The sequence below is a fragment of the Enhydra lutris genome, unplaced genomic scaffold (genome assembly GCF_002288905.1).
Source record: "Enhydra lutris kenyoni isolate GAN:26980312 unplaced genomic scaffold, ASM228890v2 scaffoldscaffold21, whole genome shotgun sequence".
Classification (NCBI taxonomy): Eukaryota; Metazoa; Chordata; class Mammalia; order Carnivora; family Mustelidae; genus Enhydra; species Enhydra lutris.
The window spans coordinates 72171566-72192045 of record NW_019154105.1 but is presented as its reverse complement, the minus strand read 5'-3'; the positions used below and the strand labels follow the sequence as shown (position 1 = coordinate 72192045).

Genomic DNA, 20480 nt, shown 5'->3' with positions numbered 1-20480 from the left:
GACATTTCAAATTATCAATGCCTTTAGAGAGGTATTTAAAACACATATATATTATATATATATATTATATAAATTATATATATATATGAAATAAGTGAATAAATAAAAGTGAAATAAATAAATAAATAAAATAAAATAAAAGTAGCAGTTGGGTTTCTAGGCAACCCCAATAACCAATCAACTTAGAGTAAGCCTGGACACCCTCAGGTGGGATAATACCTGTTCCCCTGGACCACTTAGCAGGGCTCTGACCTGAAGTCAGAATAAGAGCATTAGAAGGGAGTAATGCATAACAAACCAAATGATGGCCATATTTTAAGTGGACAAACATTCAAATTGCATTATCCCAGATCTACTAAATACCAGGCTTCTAGAATGTTCATCTAAATTTTAAAAACAATATGTCTCTAATATGAGAGGATTTATGAGGCTGTAGAACTGAGAAACAACACTGGAACACTCCAAGGCCTAGTATATAATATCAATATGCTGGGTCTTGCCAACCAACTTCAACAGTAAAGGTAAGAGTCCCCCTAAGGTTCACTTCCCAACTTCTCCACCTTTAAGAAGAGAGAGGATCCAGAAGGCAGAACCTCTCCCTAGTTTGCTTATAATTTTTGTAGCCAAGTGGGCCAGCTGATGGAGCAAAGGGAAGAAACATCTCCCTCTTCTACGTTCTACAGGTACTACATCACATAAAACAGGTTTTCCTGATTCCAGGCAACAGCTCCACATAACTTTGAAAAATCACTACCATCCAAATATTTGGGATGCCCAATACAAATTCAAATACACAAAGGACAATGACATGGAATTCACAAAAAGGAAAATTAACTTAGCAAACATGAAAAAATGTTCAACCTTATAATTAAAGACAGAAAATTCAAACAGTAAGAGCCCAACTTTTACCTATTAAATCTGGGAAACCGTTTAAACAACCAGAATACTGAAAAGTGAGCAATGATGTAATTGCACAGGGATTCTAATATACTGACAACCTCTACAAAGGGCCACTAAAAAGGTGTAAACTTAATAATCAACGTTTTATAATCTGTAATCTATCCCAAAGGAATGAAATAAAAACTCCAGAAGAACTTATATGAACAAGTGTTCACCGTATGCTATTACTGTTTGTGCCTACCCCAACTGGTCTAGAATCTAAGGAGACTTCTAGAAAGAGAGGAATGGTATAGTCAATAGTGGGATGATGTTACATTATTAAAATAACAACGAAAAATTATGTAACAATACCAGTCAAGGAGACAAAGACGTGATATAAAATTATATGCACAGTAAGACTATTACGATAAAATGCACTCAAGAAATCTAGAAATAAATATACAAAATATTATCTATGGGTTTGAGTTATGGTTGCCTCTGCAGTTAATTATTACATTTATAATTTATAAAAGTTAATTAAATCTCAAAACAAATATATTTGTTGGTTCCCTTCATGATTGGACAACTGGGAATGCTTAAAGCATTCATTTGCACATGAATGACATTCTTTCACACATAATTGCATTAATAGCAATTCCTTCCTCATAATTGGTTTCAGGGGAATTAAATGTGACATTTTTGGTGTAATAAAAACAGTGAGAAGAACAGCTATTTGACATAATTGGTCTTTGTTTTATTTTCTGTTTTTTTGTGTGTTTGTTTTTGTTTTCCTCCTGGCTATTGTCACTTCTAAGTAATTTGTATCTATTATCCAAAAACGGACCATCTGAGGGAGGACTAGCAAGACCTAACTGAGGACCTCAGAAGTGCCTCCTGCACGGGGAAGAGGCCTGACGACCGTCCCCACACCAGTCAGCTGCCCCCTGCGACACGGTCAGATGAAGAACCTCACACTCTCTGTTTCCATTACTTCCCAGAAATTCAGACAAGTGACTCAGAAATGAAATGAAGAAGTTATAAAAATCAGAAGCGTTTTATCAATAAAACAACCCTCGGGTATTCGAGAATATTTTTTTGTTTGGAAACTCCTACATCCTCCTAGCTTCAAACTGACCCTTTCCAGCATCTTCCCTGCTCCCATCTTCACCCTCTTCACTATCTGTCTGGTTTCGTTAATCATGACCATGGAGTAGAAACTGAAATCAGCCATCCTGAAGCAGTGAAAAATATCCATCTTGAGGGGCAAAGGGTGGGGGAAAGGGAAGAGGGTGATATGTTACATGTGCTTTTGTGCTGTTCAACCCTCCCTAATTTTATGTGGTCCAGTTAAAATTCAGTTCACTCCCTCAAAAATAGCAGACCCTAAAAAGCAATGATATTCCACTTTTTTTTCTGATTATAAAACTACTACTTGAGGGGCGCCTGGGTGGCTCAGTGGGTTAAAGCTTCTGCCTTCAGCTCGGGTCATGATCTCTGGGTCCTGGGACTGAGCCCCACATCTGGTTCTCTGCTTAGTGGGGAGCTGCTTCCCTCTCACTCTCTGCCTGCCTCTCTGTCTACTTGTGATCTCTGTCTGTCAAATAAAATAAATAAACTCTTTAAAACTACTACTTGTTCGTGTAAAAGTTTAGTGAAAGAGAAGAAATCAGGTAGAAATTGGCCATCCTGTATAATTTTAATGAGAGATGAACTATCAGATCACTTCCTAGAATTCTTCCTTAATCCAGGTATAAAGAAAGGCTTTCTAACAACGACTAAAAATCTGGAAAGAATTTCTAATTTTGACTAAATAAAACATTTACATGTTCCATGGCAGAAACTATCATGAGCAAAGTCAAAAGGCAAATGACAAACTTAGGGAAAATATCTGTGGTATATATCACCAACAAAAGGCTGGTGGCCGGGCGCCTGGCTGGCTCAGTTGGTTAAGCTACTGCCTTCAGCTCAGGTCATGATCCCGGAGTCCCCAGATCAGGCTCCCAGCTCTGCGGGGAGTCTGCTTCTCCCTCTGACCTTCTCCCCTCTCACGCTCTCTCTCACTCTCTCTCAAATAAATAAAATCTTTTTTTAAAAAAGGCTAATGGCCTTTATATAAAAGACCTTAAAAATTAAGAAAAATAAGACCAAAATCCCATAGAAAAATAGGTGAAAGACATGAGCGGGCATTCTACAGATATAAAAATGGCCCATTAAGGATTTAAAAAGATATTCAACTTCATTCATAAGTGAGATAAATGCAAATTAAAACAACACTAAAATATTTCCCCCCATCAGATTGGCAAAAACTCAAAAGCCTGGTAATCTACTTTTTTGGTGAAGTTGTAGGAAAACAGGCATTCCCATATATGCCAGTGGGAATGTAAAATGGTACAATTCCTGTGTGTGTGTGGGGGGAGGATACGGCAATATTAAGCAAAATGACAAATTCATTTACCCCTAGATCTGGCAATCCCACTGCTAACAGTTTATCTTAAAGACAGATCCCCATAAAACAAACACACACACAAATGTATATGTATATACACACATACACATATCCATGTATATTATTATATGTGTGAATTTTAATTCATGCATATACTGTATGTTTGTGTGTGTATATATATATAATTATTTATAATTGCAAAATATTGGAAACTACTTAAATATCCAAGTGTAGAGGAGTGCTGAATTCTTTACAGTACACATACACATAATATTCACCTATTCGGAAGAATCAGGCACTCAGTGTAATGTGGGATCCTGGAATAGATCATGGGATAAAAAGACGTGAAGCGGAAAAACTGGTAAAATCCAAATAAAGTCTGTAGTAAACAATATTTTCTTTCTAAAGATCAATTTTTTTATTTGAGAGAGAGAGAGAGTGCACGCATGCACCATGAGGGGGTGAGCAAGGGGAGGAGCTGAGGGAGAGAATCTTCAGCAGACTCCACACTGAGTGCAGAGCCTGATAAGGGGCTCGATCTCATAGTCTTGAGTTTGTGACCTGAGCAGAAACCAATAGTCAGATGTTTAACTGACTGAGCCACCCAGGTTCCCCTGTAGTTAAACAATATTGCATTATTGTTCATTTCTTAGTTTCGATAAATATGCTATGGTTACAGAAGATGCTAATATTAATGAGCTAAGTGGTAGGGTCTACGGGAATTCTCTGTCCTATCTTTACAGTTCTCTTGTAAAACTAAAAATTAATATTTCTTTTTTTTTTTAAGATTTTATTTATTTATTTGACAGACAGAGATCACAAGTAGGCAGAGAGGCAGGCAGAGAGAGTGGAAGGGAAGCAGGCTCCCCGCGGAGAAGAGAACCCGATGCGGGGCTGGATCCCAGAACCCCGGGATCATGACCCAAGCCAAAGGCAGAGGCTTTAACCCACTGAGCTACCCAGGCGCCCCAAAACTTAATATTTCAAAATAAAAACAAAACTATTAAAATGTTTTTTTAAAAAACAAACAGCAGGGGTATCTGGGTGGCTCAGTGGGTTAAAGCCTCTGCCTTTGGCTCAGGTCATGATCTCGGGGTCCTGGGATCGAGCCCCGCATCGGGCTCTCTGCTCCGCGGGGAGCCTGCTTCCTGCCCCCCCACCCCGCCCCGCCTGCCTCTCTGCCCACTTACGATCTCTGTCTGTTGAATAAAGAAATAAATTTAAAATTCTTTAAAAAAATAAATAAAAAACAAACAACATGCGGATACTCTCTATGAACCAATACAAAGTGTTACCCGAGAGTTACTGAGTGAAAAGAGCAAATGCAGAGGAGAATATATACATTAAGGCTTATGTATAAGATTTAAAGAGAAATCGGAAAAATACATACATCTGCCTCTTTTTACAAAAAGAAACACAGGAAGGATAGATAGACCAGATAACAAGGAAGTTAGTTAACTACAAGGGGTTGGGGAGAACAAGGTAGCAAGAATGCAAAAGAGAGTAATTTAAACTTTTGGAAGTTTGGGAAATTTAAACTTTTGGAAGCATGCTAATATTTTTTACCTGCAAAAAATATTAAACTAACATAAATTAACAATGTTAGAAGAAAGGGTCTGAAACTGAAAGCAAATGGAAACAGGGCTGATTCCAGGACTGGGACAGAGAAAGTACAAGATGAGTCTGGGACACAGGGTGCCTGGGTGACTCCCTTGGTTAAATGTCAGCCTTCGGCTCAGGTCATGATCCCAGAGTCCTGGAATCAAACCCTACATCAGGCTCTCCACTAAGCAGTGAGTCTCCTTCTCTTTCTATGATTTCTCTCACTTTCATTCTCTCTCAAATAAATAAAATCTTTTTTAAAAAATGATGAATCTGGGATATCCCGCTATAGCTGAAGTAAACAAGTGTTCAAAAAAGTAACAAGGACATGACACGAGGATGAAGAAGGCACGCTGTAGGTTTGGGACAGTGCGAGCACCAAAATAATTAAGTCTAGGAGGGAAACGTAAACAACTGAAAACCAGAGGAATCCATGAGTCCGTAACAAAAATAAATCGATGAATAAATGCCAAGAGAGCTCTTGCTTATAACAGAATAACAGGTGCCAAATGATAAATGTGAGAGAATGCTGGGGTTGGGAAACGATTGTTTTGTAAAAACGTCACAGCCAAGATTGGTTCAGACAAAAAAAAAAATCATGAATGGACACTAACTCATGGGGAAATTTTGATAAGGAGTGGGATATCTGTGTAGCCTTAAATGAAGTGTTTTCTCACAGAAAATTTCAAATTGTTTATTATTGGAAAAGGCAAGATTAGTAACTCTACAGTAGAGAACTCAGGTAGGTAACGCCTTTCTGGCTTTCTATCCTCCACGAGGAGAGATACCACGTCCCTCCAGAAATGCTCCTCTGACAAGGACGTAAGCGTTCCCCCTGGGCATGCATCATCAGAATCAGATCCTAGGAAACGTGACAAAACCCAAAATGGAAAATGTCCCGTTTAAAAAAACGAACAAACAGAACTACATACTTAAAAATATGAATGTCCTAAAAGACAAAGAAAGGCAATGGAAACATTCTAGATTGAAGGACACAAGAGATGAAAACAAATTCAACAGCCTCCCAGACTGGATCTTGCACTGGACTGAAAGGGAAAAAATGGTAGACACTGATCAATTAACAAGACAGGGATATGTACCAAATATTAGAGTAGAACGTTAATGTTCAGTCTATACTGCAGTGTTATTATTTAACAGAATATTCTTAGAAATACACACTGAAGTATTAGGGAGGAAATTCCACTCAAATAAAAAGTAAATGAGCACTCAAATGATAACATAAATGGGGTAAACGTTAAGACCAGGAGAGTATGCAAAAGGTCTACAAGGCTCTTATTTTTATAACTTTTTTGTAAATCTTAAACTATTTCCAATTAAAAGTTAAAACAAAACAAACAGGGGCGCCTGGGTGGCTCAGTGGGTTAAGCCTCTGCCTTCGGCCCAGGACATGATCTCAGGGTCTTGGGATCAAGCCCCGTGTCAGGCTCTCTGCTCAGCAGGGAGTCTGCTTCCCCCTCTCTCTCTGCCTGCCTCTCTGCCTATTTGTGATCTCTGTCTGTCAAATAAACAAATAAAGCTTTAAAAACAAAACAAAACAAAACAAACAGCACATTACCTGTATTTTTCCTCTCACAAATGTGGTGATATCGTTCTCATTTTCAAAGATGGAGAGGGTCTGCAGTAGATTCTGCTCCAGCCATTCCCAGTGCTCGGTGATTTCTTTTCTGGAACCGCCTGTATGAATAATAAGATGATTTTAAAAATGATAATAAAATTTGTGAATTTAAAAGATACTTAAACAGGCTCACTTCATCAAGATGCACTAAAGGAGACCCCCATCCCAACAGCTCTGCCTTGAAATGCTTTGTCCCTTTCCGAAGAGACCCAGAAGACTCATAAGGATATGGAAACCCAAGAGTAAGCACTGCGTCAGAGTCAAGTGTGACCAGGTGGGTTCAGAAACTTCTCCGACACTGTCTCCAGTTAGAAGGTAGCAATGTTTCTCCCACTCATTCTCTGAATTGAGACTTGAGCACGACCCTCCACTAATCTCCCTCCTAGAACCTCCATGCACGTCACAGGCTAACCTAGATCTCCCTAGGGGCCTAGGTTACCGTTGTTAAGTTGCAATAATCTGAGAGTTCTGGTGTGCCACTGGAGGTCTGCGGTAACCACCTCCTATAATGGGCAAAAAAGAACCTCACTCACTTCAATTATGAATGAGATGTGACAGGGGACAATTGCTAGGGAACAGTGGCCTGGCTCTCGCGAGCACCGCTGCCTTGAAATGTAATGGGATGAGGTCACCCTCAGAGCCTCTGAGCAAGTCATTCCCTTTCGGTCAGGGCTAAGAAGCATTAAGTCACCTCTCCTAGCAGGCTCCGCACTCAAACCACCCCGACCTTGTAGCCTATGTAATAGGCACCGCTCTCCCCTCGCCACTGCGGGGCATCCCATGGATGAACGGCGTCAGGATGTGCTTGGAAAGACACTGAGCTAAATTCCTTTCCCTTCCCCTTTTATTCTTGCTCTGGGATTGTTAACGATCTTGCAGAAAACCAGGTTGTATAAATCATTCATAGACATATATATAGATGGTAGGCACCGCTCATTCCAGAATTAAGGAATGATTTTCTGATTCCACTGATTCATCAACCTCCAGGCCTCTCCTCAGATTTCCAAGCTTTCTTCTCCTTGATTTCTTAACAGTGTCTTTGCTACTCTTTGTTCTCTGTCACCAGTAATTCAAGGGAAGTCAGAATCTCACTCTGACTCCTGACAAAGAAGGGCGGAAGACACGAATGGGTCTACAATGATACTCAGAATCGCAGAACTAAAATCTCCTTGAGGTGAGGTCTCAGAACTGTTGTTTAAGGAGAGGGAAAACCAAACCAAAGCCAAGTTCATTTTCTTTTAAGACTAAACACCAAAACTGCCTAAATGGAATACCGACCGATGGAGAGGACGAGAAGCCGATTTGTTAGTGAAAAGGCAGTCCTGTGAAAGCATGGAGAAACAGACTGCAGCTCTCTTTGGGCTTTACCCATGGCCATTGTCAACCACATGTAAAGGCAACTGAAGACTGTACTACAATGTCAGGGAGAAAGCTAGGACTCAGGACACGTGGGTCCCCTCCCGTTGCCATTAGCCAGCTGGATGACTTTAGACAGTTTGTTTAATCTGTAAAATGGAGATGAATGAAACACACACACACACACACACACACCTCTTTCCATCTCAGAGCAATGCTATAGAAATCCCAAGGAATAATGTCCACAGAGATACTTTGGAAAATAGAAAATATTTTTCAGATGCAAAGAATAATGATCGTTTGGAATATTTAGGGGAATGAGTCATTCTGGAGTCTACCAGAGAGCTTTCAAACATTTTAGAGTTTAAATTTTTCAGTAGTCACTGAAAAAAAATTTTTTTTAAAGATTTCATTTATTTGGGAGAGAACAAGCGAGTGAGCACGGGCAGGGGAAGGGCAGAGGGAGAGGGAGGAGCAAACTTCCAGCTGAGCAGGTGGCCCAACGCAGAGCTCGATCCCAGGACCCTGAGATCAGCATGACCTGAGCCCAAGGCAGATGTCTAACCGACTGAGCCACCCAGACGCCCCGGCTGCTGGAAAAATTTCTAAAATATACTGTTTGCCCTTCATTGTCTGAAAAGAGGTTGCTACCGTCCTCGGCTGCCAGGAGCCCTCCACCCCGGCCACCTGTGCTCGTTGGCACTGGCAGGTGTGGGCACCTGAGGACAGAGGCAATCCTGGAGACCCACGGGACTGCTGAGCTTCTGCAGACCTGTCGGGCACAATTCCCAGCATCTGTCTGATCTTGCTTCTTTTGCCCCTGCCTATGCTGACTGCAGATGTGCCTTCCAGAGGCTGGTTTTCACATGCTATCTCATCATGCTCTGCCCTTGACCAGGTAGTCACTCCAGGTACTTGAATTTAGAGCCCCTGTTACATTGGCTCTGGAATTCAACCTCCACTCAACCTCACTAATCCTCAATCATCCCGGATAGAAAAGTCCATCAGCCACAAGACCTAGAACGGAACAGGTGTGCCTTCAGCTTTGCACATGCTTCAAAGTGTTCTTTCTGCACATATTCACGTAAGAACACCCACCCATGCACACACGCAGGGTAAAAATGGCGTATGCATGCATATACTCATTCAACAAACACCTACTCATAATTCCAATTGCCGTGGATAGAATACAAAGACATTATGGCTAATTCCCATCCTTTTTTTTTTAAATATATTTTTTAAGGTTTTATTTATTCCTTTTATAGATAGAAAGAGGGAGCAGGGGAGGGGGCAGGGGAGAGGCAGAGGGAGAGGAAGAGGGGGAGAAGTGCTCTCCACTGGGCGTGGAGCCCGACACACAGGACTCCATCCCACAACCCCGAGATCATGACCTAAGATGAAACCAACTGGATGCCTAATTGCTTAACCAATTCTGCCACTCAGGTGCCCCTCCCATCTTTAAGTAAGCCAGCCGAGTACTATGGTACTAAAGTTCAGATTTACTACAAACATTGTTTCCCCACCTACTGCCTTCTCTGCTATCCTAGGATCTGCTGTGACCCACCCCATCGCACTGTCCATCATTTCCGTGATCCCCACCTTCTACCACCTAACACCATTTGCACCATTGGCTTTTCTCCCTACTTCTTGTTGCCCAGGATGTAAATCCCCACCTTTCTATCTTCGATTACTGCCACTGCCCCCCACAGATGCTGCTAGTGAGGTTTCCATTCTGCTCTCCATCTCCTGTTGTTTCTCCCATACTTGTGAGTGTCACAGGAAAAGGCTAGGTTTCTAGAGTTATCCTGAGCCACTCACTGCTCCCACATAGGAAAGGAGCTGCCACTGCATATCTCCACATCTTTCAGCATGCTCGGCGCCTTGGGTCTGCTTCTGTACTACGGAACAGGTTTTGGCGGTTTCTTCTGGCTCTATCTACATCTAAGATTTCAAAGTTCCCGAAGACTGAGATCTAGATACGGAAGGACTTTGTGTACCATGATATGAAACCTTTATCACCATATACTATTTGAGGAGAGAAAAGATACAAACGCCATCAGCCAATGGTAGTTTCAGGAATTAACTATGGATACTTATCTATACCCAAAAGATACTTCCTAGGGCAAGTAATGAAATATTCCTTTTAAGTTTATTGCTTCCTATAGAACAGCACCACATTCTCTGAACTCTTCCCTAAACACCCCAGGTTCTGGGGACTAGAAGTATGATCAATATCGACAAAGTAGAGCTGGAGTCCGTGACCCAGCCGATGAGACAAATTCTGAAGATGCCACCCTTGTAAAAAGTATTTCTGGAATCAGGCGCCCATTTCTGCCCACTTCTCACTCCAGACCAGGGCCCACATTACCTCTCAGAGATCACAGAGCAAACGTCCTGTTAACTGAGACCCACTGTCCTTCTGCCGGACCGCTCTTCAGGAATGAGTGAAACTCTGCAGGAAAAGGGTTGGTATCCTACAGGTTCCTTATAATAGCTCTTTCCTTTCTCAAGACACTAAATACAAGGGCTGCCTATTTAAGATCTTGGAAGTTTTCTTCTGTTACTTTTTAAGGTGAGGTAACACATGGAGCTCTTGTGCTGTGAATAGGGACTGGTCTGTTCGCCCAGCAGTTCGAACAGAAGGTGTTAGAAACTCAGAACAAGAAAGGGAGGGCCTGGCGGTCCATTTTCTGGAAACGCTTCATTTATAGAGATACAGCAGGACAAACAAGCTGACCCGACTGTGTGATCAGCTGGAACTACAAAGAAAGCTGGTGCTGGGCATGCGAACCACTCAGAAAATCCAAGTCAATCCAGGTTGCAGCATCCTGCTGTGGTAAAAACTAGATCAACACCTGATGGGCTTAAGGTTACTTAGAAATTAATTGTGGGAAAATGGGAATCTTTATCTCTTGGACTGGTGGTTTTTGTCTTGTTTGTTTGTTTTTTAAGATTTTTTTTTTAAATTTATTTGACAGACAGATCACAAGTAGGCAGAGAGGCAGGCAGAGACAGACAGGAGGAGGCAGGCTCCCCGCTGAGCAGAGAGCCCGATGCAGGACTCGATCCCAGGACCCTGGGATCATGACCTGAGCCGAAGGCAGAGGCTTTAACCACTGAGCCACCCAGGCGCCCCCTTGTTTGTTTGGTTTTTAAGAACACTAGCCACAGGGGCGCCTGGGTGGCTCAGTGGGTTAAAGCCTCTGCCTTCGGCTCAGGTCATGATCCCAGGGTCCTGGGATCGAGCCCCACATCAGGCTCTCTGCTCAGCAGGGAACCTGCTTCCTCCTCTCTCTCTCTGCCTGTCTCGCTGCCTACCTGTGATCTCTATCTGTCAAATAAATAAATAAATAAATCTTAAAAAAAAAAGAACACTAGCCACAGGCCCTGTTGCACCTATCTGTGCAAAATCGGAACATGATTTAAGATGACGAAAAATACAAAATCATCCTAGTCTAGTGTCTCATCTAACTTTACATGTATCTTCAAGTACATAAGGACTACTTGAAATAAGAAGGAAGAAGATTAAGATGGACCCACGATTTGATTCTCCCATATCTAGCCTTTGAGGATTAAGAACAAAGGCTTACAGCCCTACCGATACATAATCAGCAGGTATTTCTTTGTGCTGCATGGTCACCTAACTTCAAAACCTATACTGAAGGATGAGTAGCTACCATTTATATCCACATGGATGGGACTGGAGGAGATTCTGCTAAGTGAAATAAGTCAAGCAAAGAAAACTATTGTATGGTGTCACTCATATGTGGAACATAAGGAATAGTGCAGAGGATCATAGGGGAAGGGAGGGAAAACAATGGGAGGAAATCAGAAGGAAGACAAACCATGAAAGACCCTTGACTCTGGGAAACAAGCTGAGTGAGGGCTACAGAAGGGAGGTGGGTGGGGGGATGGGGTAACTGTGATGGGTATTAAGGAGGGCATGTGACATAATGAGCACTGGGTGTTGTGTGCAACTGATGAATTATTGAACACTGCATCTGAAACTAATGATATACTATATGTTGCCTAACTGAATTTTTTAAGAAAAGGATGTTTGTTGGAAAAACAAAACAAAACCCCCCAAAAAACAAAACCTACTTAAGTGCAATAAGTAGGGCTGGAGGTTAGATTATCTGGAATAAGAAGAAGCCTGGTTATTATGGAGACAATATCACGCCATAGATCAGGACACAGGCTTTGATGTCAAAAAAAGTAGAGCTGGTTTCAAAAGTGCACACACTGACTTTGTGATCGTAGGTAAAGTACTTAATTTCTTTGTGCTGCAAATACCTCATCTGTAATATGTTGGTAACAACACTTGCCACATCGGTTTGTGCTGGGGATTAAAGAAGATAGTACACACATGTGAAGTCCCGAGCACGGGTCTAGAATATACAAAGCACTTAATAAACAGTTGTTTTTGCTATTACCATCGTGAGCAATAGACAAAGATCTCATCTTGACATGTGATGCAGGAGGTATTTCTAACTTCTGATGTCAGGGTGCTAAAACATTAGCTGTTTAACCCTTGCCCGACTAACATGCATTCAGCAGAAATCTCTCCAGCTAGGGCATCGTTATGTTTGGCATCGTTATGTTTGGACTGCAAAGTGTACACATTACTAGAGTAAGGCGTTCATAGAACAACTTGTGTAACTACTGTAAGCTTTTTACATAACTCTGCTTAAATCTCTTATGGGTCATAACAACATGCTCATAGCTTCACAACCACATTTTTTTTTTTTAAGATTTTATTTATTTGTCAGAGAGAGAGCACAAGCAGAGGGAGCAGCTGAGGGAGAGGGAGAAGCAGACTCCCTGCTGAGCAGAGAGCCTGACCTGGGACTTGGATCCCAGGACCCTGGGATCATGACCTGAGCCAAAGGCAGACGCTTCATCAACTGAGCCGCTCAACCAATGTACTCAGGCACCCCACTTTATAACCACTTTGAGAAAAGAGAAGACCAGGTAACTCACCCAGCCTCGACTGTAAGATTCTTACAGTCCTGAATGTGGTTGATGTCTTTATTTTATGTATTTCACTTAAGCACCAAGGTCCTTTCCCACTCTGAATGGGAGAAAGTAAATGGCTATCTTTCTGGAAGGCAATCGAGCTAGGGGCACTAAAAGCCATACAGATACGTATACTTTTTGACTCAGCATATCTGTTTCTATAAACTCATCCTCAAGTGATAATTAAAAGAATGTGAAAAGTTTTTTTTCCAGAGGATATTGATTAAGGTTGTTCAAAATGCAATTAACATAAGGGGGGGAAAAGACTCCTGTTTTCAATAATAGCATATCAGATAAATTATGTTATACACACAATAAAATATTATCTACTTATTAAAAATGACATTACAGAAATAGGTTTTATTAACATGGAAAGTCTATACATATATGTACACACATATATGCATATGTCTGTGTGTATGTATGTAAACACACACACACATGTTTATATAAAGTCTAAAAGGTGACTTGGAGGGGCCCCTGGGTTCTTCAGTCAGTTAAGCACCCAACTCTTGGTTTTGGCTCAGGTCGTGATCTCAGGGTCTTAAGATCAAGCCCCACGTGGGGAACTCAGCAAAGAGTTCTGCTAAAATTTCTTTCTCCCTCTCTCTCTCTGCCACCCTCAACACTCGTGTGCTCCTGCTTTCTCTAAAATAAACAAATCTTTAAAAAATATAAAAATAGGGCATCTGGGTGGCTCAGTCAGTTAAGCGGCTGCCTTCATCTCAGGTCATGATCCCAGGGTCCTGGGAATCGAGCCCTGCATTGGGCTCCCTGCTCAGCGGAGAGCCTGCTTCTCCCTCTCCCTTTGCCTGCTGCTCTGCCTACTTGTGCTCTCTGTCAAATAAATAAATAAAATCTTTAAAAAACATATATATAGAGGCGCCTGGGTGGCTCACTGTTAAAGCCTCTGTCTTCAGCTCAGGTCATGATCTCAGGGTGCTGGGATCGAGCCCTGCATTGGGTTCTCTGCTCAGCAGGGAGCCTGCTTCCCCCTCTCTCAGCCTGCCTCTCTGCCTACTTGTGATTTCTATCAAATAAATAAATAAAATCTTAAAAAATATATATATATATATATATAAAATAAAAGGTGATTTGGAGTATGGTATTTTTTTTTAATTTACTCTTTTTTCTTATCTACATTTTCTACTTTTTTAAATGACCATGTATTACTTTACAGAAAAAAACAAGTTCTTTTTTTTTTTTTTTTAGAAGGTTTATTTATTCTAGAGAGAAAGCCAGTGAGCACAAGTGGGAAGGGCAGAGGGAGAAGAAGAGAGAATTTCAAGCAGACTCCCTGCTGAGCATAGAGTCTAACATGGGGCTGAACCCCACAATCCTAAGACCATGACCTGAGCCCAAATCAGGTGCACCACAAGCTCTTCTTTTTAAGCTGCCATGTTTCCAAAGATACAAGAACAGTTCTTGTAGATATCCAGAACAAGGAAGGATTATAACATGCCAACTTCCGCATTACAAGCATTTCATGTGGATGGCAACTTAATTACCCCACATCTTCTCTCTCCCTTGTAGAGAAATGGCAGAAGCAGAACCCGCTAGCAATCTTTAATGGAACTCTGGGTCTTCCCAGCTGCTGACTAAAAGAATGCTTAATCATGAAAGCCAGTAGGGCGCTGCTCAGAAAGTCCTGGGCTAGGAAGGGGGAGACCTAAGAGTTAGGTCTCAGCTCTGCACTAGCTAGCTACAACTAGCTTGTGAACTTGAACGATTCACCTTGCCTTTGCATCCTAGTAAAATAAAACTGTGAGGCACGATGGTGGCTCACAGAGCTTGCGGGTCTGAAAATGAATGACCTCTAGGCTCAGATGAAATTCTGGGATGGTAAAGAAAAGAGAAACTAAACCAACAGGCAGACAAACCACGGCACCACGCCGGGCTGTGTCCTCTGTGAAGTGCCCATCAAACACACAGTCCCCTACAGTCCTGCTGGAAAGTCACATGTATCCAGAGGGACTTGTCATCAGCTCCTTCTTTCTTTCTGTTTGTCCCTCGTCTCGGTGGTCCCAGAGCTGCTCTGTAGACAAACGTTCTTGGAGTTACCAGCATTTTTATGTGTCTGTACTGTCATTGAGGCTGTATAACCCTTCTTACCATTAGAACCTTCTAGCTCTTCTAATGGGGAGAGCCAAACAGGCTGCCTTCTGCTGAAATCCACTGAAGGCTAAGGAGAGCAGTGGACTGGGCTCTCTCCTGCCTCTGGGGAACCAAGTCCAAAACATCAGCTGCTAAGGGAAGACCTGTCACTGTTTAGCTCCCTAATGAGAGGCTCAGATGCAAAATAGTCCAGTCAACTGACTGGTAGGGGAGAAGGGGAGACTGTCTGCATATAATGAGCTCAGCAAAGCTGGCTAGACAAATTCCTATGGTATTGCTTTCTTTATGTTCTTAGAGACAGCAAAAGGTATAATTCTGCATAAAGCACCGAGCAAAATGCAATTCAGCAGGCTAGAACTGACGGCACAAAGGGATAGCAACCAAAGAGAAAGATGGTCGGGACGCCTGGGCCGCTCAGTCGGTTCAGCACCCACCTTCGGCTCAGGTCATGATCCCAGGGTCCTGGGATTGAGTTCCTCATTGGGCTCCCTGCTCGGCGGGAAGCCTGCTTCTCCCTTTGCCTGCCACTCCCCCTGCTTGTGCTCACACATTCTCTCTCTCTCTCTCTCAGACAAATAAATAAATAAATTCTTTAAAAAATTTAAAAAAAAAAAGCAAAAAGAATGGTGGCTTCATTTTGGGTAGTAGTGAAAAGAAACAGTCATTACTTGGGAATGTTTTTGGCTTCCTCTCCCAATGAAAGGACTCAATGCCAAGGAGAAGTTAAAAAAAAAAAAAATCAAACCAATCTGGATACAGCCATTAGATTAGAAGCAGCATATGAAAATAATGTTCATAATGTTCCACCAAATAACTCTTGCTTTTTTTCCCCAGTCTTCTTTCTGTATGGATCACATGATTGCCAAGGGCCAGGTGACTGACCGCTCTATTGAGAGGAAGTGAGACTCGATGCAGAAGACCCCCCCTCCAACCTGGCTCTTTGTGGCTCAAGTCTAAGTCAAGTAAAACAACTAGGATTCCCCACTGCTCTTCTACAGAAAGTGGTCTACGTGCAGACACCGCTGCAAGGTGCTCCCTTGAATCCTGCTGACCAGGTGCGGATTCACGAGTATCGCGCACACCAATATTTCGCAATCCCATAACTTCCACAAGGCAGTGAGTTAGACTCACCCGGTTCTCTGCTGACAATTCTCTACGGCAAAGATTCATGAAAGTCAAGCAGATTAAAAAGTTCTTGACACACTGCCACCAAATACTAACTTTGTAGTTTATAAAAAAAAAAATTAAAATTACAAACGGAAAGGTCAGCATATCAGAGAAATCTGAAAGCTGGCAGCTTCCGCTCTTAAAATCCTCCCCTGAAAGGGAGCCAGCAATTTAGGTTTTAAATGGAAATCGATAAGAAGGACTAATGGGTGAATGGGAACTTCACGCTGGTTGTCACTTCCGTGGAGTCTTCCACAAGGAAATTTTGCAGGTAACTCTATGGGTAATCAATATATACAAAAGCTAAAACAGTTCTGGGCTTATTATAATGAGATCATGCCATTGTGACAGGCATTATTTACTGGGAAAATGAAAGTACACCTCTTCGTGGTATAAATTATGCCATCAGCATCTCCTGCCTTGTGTTTTTTAGCCTTGGCTTGGCAAATAACTCAAGAATAATTCAGCTTTGTAACTCTGGGCTCTTTCCTACACGAGCGTTCACAGGAGCATCTGCATCAGAGAGTGGCAATGCCCCAGAAACTAACTGAGGAGTAGTGATGTCAGGTTACAGGGAAGAAGGAAAGGTTAGGGCCGACGGGGGAGGAATAGAAGTCACAGTGACACCCAGGAGTGCCTGGGTGGCTCAGTGGTTAAAGCCTCTGCCTTTGGCTCAGGTCATGAATCTCAAGGTCCTGGGATCGAGCCCCACATCGGGCTCTCTGCTCAGCAGGGAACCTGCTTCCCCCTCCCTCTCTGCCTTCCTCTCTGCCAACTTGTGATCTCTGTCTGTCAAATAAATAAATAAAATCTTTTAAAAAAAGAAGAAGAAGAAGTCACAGTGACACAACCAGCAATGCAAAGATACGCTGACTGGCAAGGTCCCGCTCCTAGAATTGCTGTAAGGAGAGAGAAGAGAGCTTTAAGGAGCTCCAGGCTCCAAAGATCTCAAAACCCTCTGGACACAAGTAACAGACAGGCTGGAAGGTGAGACAGAATGTGTCAGAGTGTCTAGTCATACCCGTGTTAAGTCAAGTGGTTAAGGGGCTCTGCCTGATTTCTAATTCCCTTTCTTTTTACTTCTTCACTTGCTGGCTACAGTGTCTATTTTAACACATTCTAGAATGTTCATGGACTAAGTGTGACCCTTTCTCCACCAACCACCCCAGGGTACTTCTCCCTCTAAGGTAGCTATTGGGTCCTGTGTATTGAGTGAATGGCCATGGAGTGCTGGCTTAGAGGAGCCTGCGTGGTTCGGTAAGCCTGTCTTCTTCAGAGTTCCAGCTTTCCTCTTCCTTTAACCTTGATCTCCTTCGTCTCGCTCCAATCCCCACCCTTCACTCCTAGGTGGTTTTCTCCATGCCCTGCACCCTGATGCCATTCCTTCATTCGCCAGATTGCATAAATGACTGATACATATATTCCATCATTTCTTATGGGGCTGTTTGCATCTTAACCAGAAGAACTTGAAAGGGATACAACACTACAATGTCAGAATTTCAGGTACCATTAAATCCTTGGGGGCACACTCCAGGACCTTCTGGCAGCTGGAAATCACACCCAGATAACCTCTCCTACCTATGTAAAAGGCCAGCTGAGATTCTTGCATTTAGCTGGGCACCCTGGGATCAGCTGGCACTGCAAGGTACTGGTTCACTCTGGGCTATAATTGAATATTTACTTATGTTCTCAAGAGCAGAGACCGGATCTAATTATCGTTATATCTTTAGATCCTAGCACAGCACTTCCCACCGAGCAGAGATCAATTTAAAGACTGAGCAAAGTCAACTGAAAGAGCTCCCAATGGCCAAAGCTGGAATGATTTGAGCAACAAAATAAAGTAGCATTGGACTCCTCCAAAGTATAAAATCAATATGCATTATTCCATACTGATAAAAATAATTGAATAAATTAAAACTCCTCACTCCTTAAGGGTGGGCTGTGCATAGTTACTTCCGGAGAGTAACAGCATGGAAAGGGGAAGAAAATAGTTACATAATAGTGGAGGAACCCAAAAAATACTACTTCAGCTGGGTGATTGAGGAAAACCTCATTAGTCATAAATTAACAATATGTACGCTTGCTTGACACAATTTGATAAAAATAGCACTTTATCTCTGTGATCTCCTTCAAGAAAAATCTTTGCCTAATCATGAGAAAAACATCAAATTCCAATAGAGGGAAATTCTACAATATACCTGGCTAGTAACTTCCTTCAAACCTGGCAGGGTCATCCAAGACAAGGAAAGCCTGAGAAACTTCCACAGCCAAGAAGAGCCTGAAGAGACATGACAACGAAATATAATATAGTATCCTGGATAGGATCTTGGAACAGAAAAAGGATATTAGGTGAAATTTAAATAAACCGTGGCTTTTGTTTAATAATAGTGTATCAAGGGGAGCCTGGGTGGCTAAGTCAGTTAGGCGTCTGCCTTCAGTTCAGGTCATGATCCCAGGGTCCTGGGATCTACTCCCATATCAGGTTCCTTACTCAGCAGGGAGCCTGCTTCTCCCTCTCCCTCTGCCTGCTGCTACCCCTGCTTGTGTTCCCTCTCTCTCTGTCAAATAAATATTTTTTTAAAAAAAGTGATAGTGTATTTATATGGGTTCATTAACTAAAACATACTAAGATGTTAATAATAAGGGACACTGTATATGGAGGGTAGATGGGAGGTCTCTGGACTATCTGCCCAACTTTTCTATAAATCTAAACTGTTGTAAAAAATAAAGTCTATTAATAATAATTTTTTAAAAATCAAGTGGAGGTGAAAAAATGTAAAAAATTAAATGCTTGGTGCCCTTGCTTTTTCTATAGTTATATGCAAAGCTAAATAACTAAAAGCAAATAACTAAAAATAACTTAAAAAATAACTAAAAACAAATAACTAAAAAAATCTTGGCCACTTTGGATTAAAAATCCTTGTGAGAGATCCAATAATGAATGGCAGGGCTGCTGACCACCATTTTAAACACAGGACATTATTATAGATTATGATCAGAGAAAAAAAAAGATCCCTACTCAAGTAGGAAGTACTGTGCTTGGATATGTAAGTATTACTGAGGATGCCCAAGAAGTCCCCATGTTCCTCTTCATTTCCCAACTGCCCATGGAGTTAAGTTGGGGGTCATGTGACTGGTTCTCGTCAACATAGTATGAGTGGTATGTGACACGTCTGGGCCTAGGGACTTAAATGTGGGTGTGCCTCCCCCAGTGTTTAGAGCAGCAATGTCCACAATAGCCAAACTATGGAAAGAACCTAGATGTCCATCAACACATGAATGGATAAAGCAAATTTGGTATATAGATACAATGGAATACTATGCAGCCATCAAAAGATGAAATCTTGCCATTTGCAACAACATGGATGGAACTAGAGGGCATTATGCTGAGCGAAATACGTCAATCGGAGAAAGACAATTATCATATGATCTGATATGAGGAATTTGAGGCAGAGGGCTCATGGGGGAAAAGGGAGGGAAAAAGAAAGAAGAGGGGACCAGGGAGGGAGACAAACCATAAGAGACTCTTTTTTTTTTTTCTTTTTTCTTCTTTTTTTTTTTTTAAAGATTTTATTTATTTGACAGAGAGAGATCACAAGTAGAGAGAGAGAGAGAGAGAGAGAGAGAGAGGAGGAAGCAGGTTCACTGCCTAGCAGAGAGCCCGATGTGGGACTTGATCCCAGGACCCTGAGATCATGACCTGAGCTGAAGGCAGAAGCTTAACCCACTGAGCCACCCAGGCAGCCCCCCATAAGAGACTCTTAATCTCAGGAAACAAACTGAGGGCTGCTGGATGGGGTTGGGAGGAGGGATAGGGTGGCGGGGTGATGGACATTGGGCAGGGTATGTGCTATGGTGAGTGCTGTGAATTGTGTAAGATTGATGATTCATGGGTGCCTGGGTGGTTCAGCTGGTTAAGCGACTGCCTTCAGCTCAGGTCATGATCCTGGGGTCGCAGGATCCAGTCCAACATTAGGCTTCCTGCTCAGCAGGGATTCTGCTTCTCCCTCTGAACTTCTCCCCTCTCAGGCTCTCTCTCTCACTCTCAAGTAAATAAATAAAATCTTTAAGGAAAAAAAAAAAAGACTGATGATTCATAGACCTGTACCCCTGAAATAATACATTATATGTTAATAAAAAAAAATTTTTTTTTTTTTAATTAGAACACTCTGGGAAAAAAACATGGGTGTGTCTCTATCTCCTACTTTTCCCGTCTAAGTTGTCCTCCCATAGAGGCTTTGTCTCATGATAGATGGAGAAGAC

At 42.1% G+C, this 20480-nt stretch overlaps 1 protein-coding gene across 1 annotated transcript in view; it reads right to left on the bottom strand.

Annotated features, from left to right (window-relative positions):
* Positions 1-20480, bottom strand: part of LOC111148918 (TBC1 domain family member 9) — a 122731-nt gene that overhangs the window by 50586 nt on the left and 51665 nt on the right. The window contains exon 3 of the mRNA XM_022505709.1: positions 6504-6622. Within this exon, the coding sequence (XP_022361417.1) occupies positions 6504-6622 (119 nt within the window). The remainder of the gene's footprint in view (positions 1-6503; positions 6623-20480) is intronic.